The sequence below is a fragment of the Poecilia reticulata genome, linkage group LG9 (genome assembly GCF_000633615.1).
Source record: "Poecilia reticulata strain Guanapo linkage group LG9, Guppy_female_1.0+MT, whole genome shotgun sequence".
Lineage (NCBI taxonomy): Eukaryota > Metazoa > Chordata > Actinopteri > Cyprinodontiformes > Poeciliidae > Poecilia > Poecilia reticulata.
The window spans coordinates 34,032,108-34,033,469 of NC_024339.1; the positions used below are offsets into that span (position 1 = coordinate 34,032,108).

At 43.2% G+C, this 1,362-nt stretch overlaps 1 protein-coding gene across 2 annotated transcripts in view; it reads left to right on the forward strand.

Moving 5' to 3' along the window:
- Positions 1-1,362, forward strand: part of LOC108166574 (tetratricopeptide repeat protein 16-like) — a 5,022-nt gene continuing 3,660 nt past the window's right edge. The window contains exons 1-2 of one of the 2 annotated variants that reach the window (XM_017306631.1): positions 1-695; positions 1,032-1,246. In XM_017306631.1, coding sequence (XP_017162120.1) covers positions 1,101-1,246 — 146 coding nt within the window. In that variant the 5' untranslated portion in view covers positions 1-695; positions 1,032-1,100. The other variant, XM_017306632.1, reaches the window with a different exon arrangement.

Here is a 1,362-nt window from a genome sequence, read left to right on the forward strand (position 1 = left end):
TCATTTCCACCAAATTGTTTTTGTTTCATGTGGAGGTAAAAGTCCCGATGCTCAGTTCAGGTGTGGTGAAGCCGGTTCAACAGGTTAGGAGCTATAATTAGCAAATGAAACCAAATAGTCACATGAATCTGGAGGCCAACCTTCATTTCTCCAACACTTTGAGTGGTTTTACTTTACAGAGAGAAACATAAAAACCTGTTGAACATGTCGGTGACCATGGAAAAAAAAATATCACACACTAACATTCATTTTACAGCCGGGGCGTCAGTGTGTTAACTTAGATTAAATACTCACATGGCTTTAAGAAGTCAACATTTATAACATGATTAACTGCTAGTTTTACATACACACGTTCCAGTACGTTTCTGGTACCGACGCACAAGCGGCTTCCGCTAGCTAGCATGTGCTAACAGCCATGCTAATTGCGATGGAAAGCTGTTCTTCACGTCCCACTGGGGGTTAATTTCTGCTTCGAAACGATCTGATGGGACGCTGGAAAACACCGTTGTTGTGCTCAAGTTGTGCTAAAAGGAGTCAGCCTTCGGCGAAGCTATCCGAAGCTAAAACAGCATCTCAGGGCTAAACATGCTACTGTCAGCGTCCACATGTCTGAAGAAGCTGCTGAAACACTGGAAAGCTGAATGGATGGAGTAACATTTTGCTCCCATCTGATGGTTGAATAACCTAAATAACAGGTTAAAAATAATATCTAGAGCTAATGTGTTTATCTATTCAATAATTTAGCAGTAAAGGGAGCTTCTATGTTGCTCATTTTATTGATATACAGTTGTCAGTTAAAATTAGATTATTTAATTACAGACCCTGCATTTAATTTGATTTTAAAAAATGTAAACAAGTCCCGTCACTTATTTATGTCTTTGTATTTTACAGTCGAAGTTAAAACTTCCTGATAATGTTTCTCATGTTTTGTATGATTTTATTAACCGAGTTTGATTTTAAAAGCTTTTTTGTTTTTAATTCAGCGACGTGGATATTTTCAGCCCTAACTTCAGGACTCTGCCGTTCCTCAGATAGCCTGTTGTCTCCGAGACGTGCGGTCAGCGCTGGAGTTGGACCCGGAGTGCCGGGAGGCCAGAGCCATGCAGCAGCACCTGAAGGAGGCCAGCGAGGACAACAGGCAGCAGGCGGTGATCAGGATGCTGTCTGGCCACCTGCAGGAGGCGCTCTGCCTGATCAACGTCGCCCTGGAGACCAATCCGGGGAACGGACAGCTCTACCTGTTCAGGTGGGCTCAGCTATAATTAGCAAATGAGACCAAATCATTGGTCACATGAATCTGGAGGCCCGAAACCTGGGAGTAGTGATGGACTCTGACCTGAACCTTCAGAGCCACATTAAGAC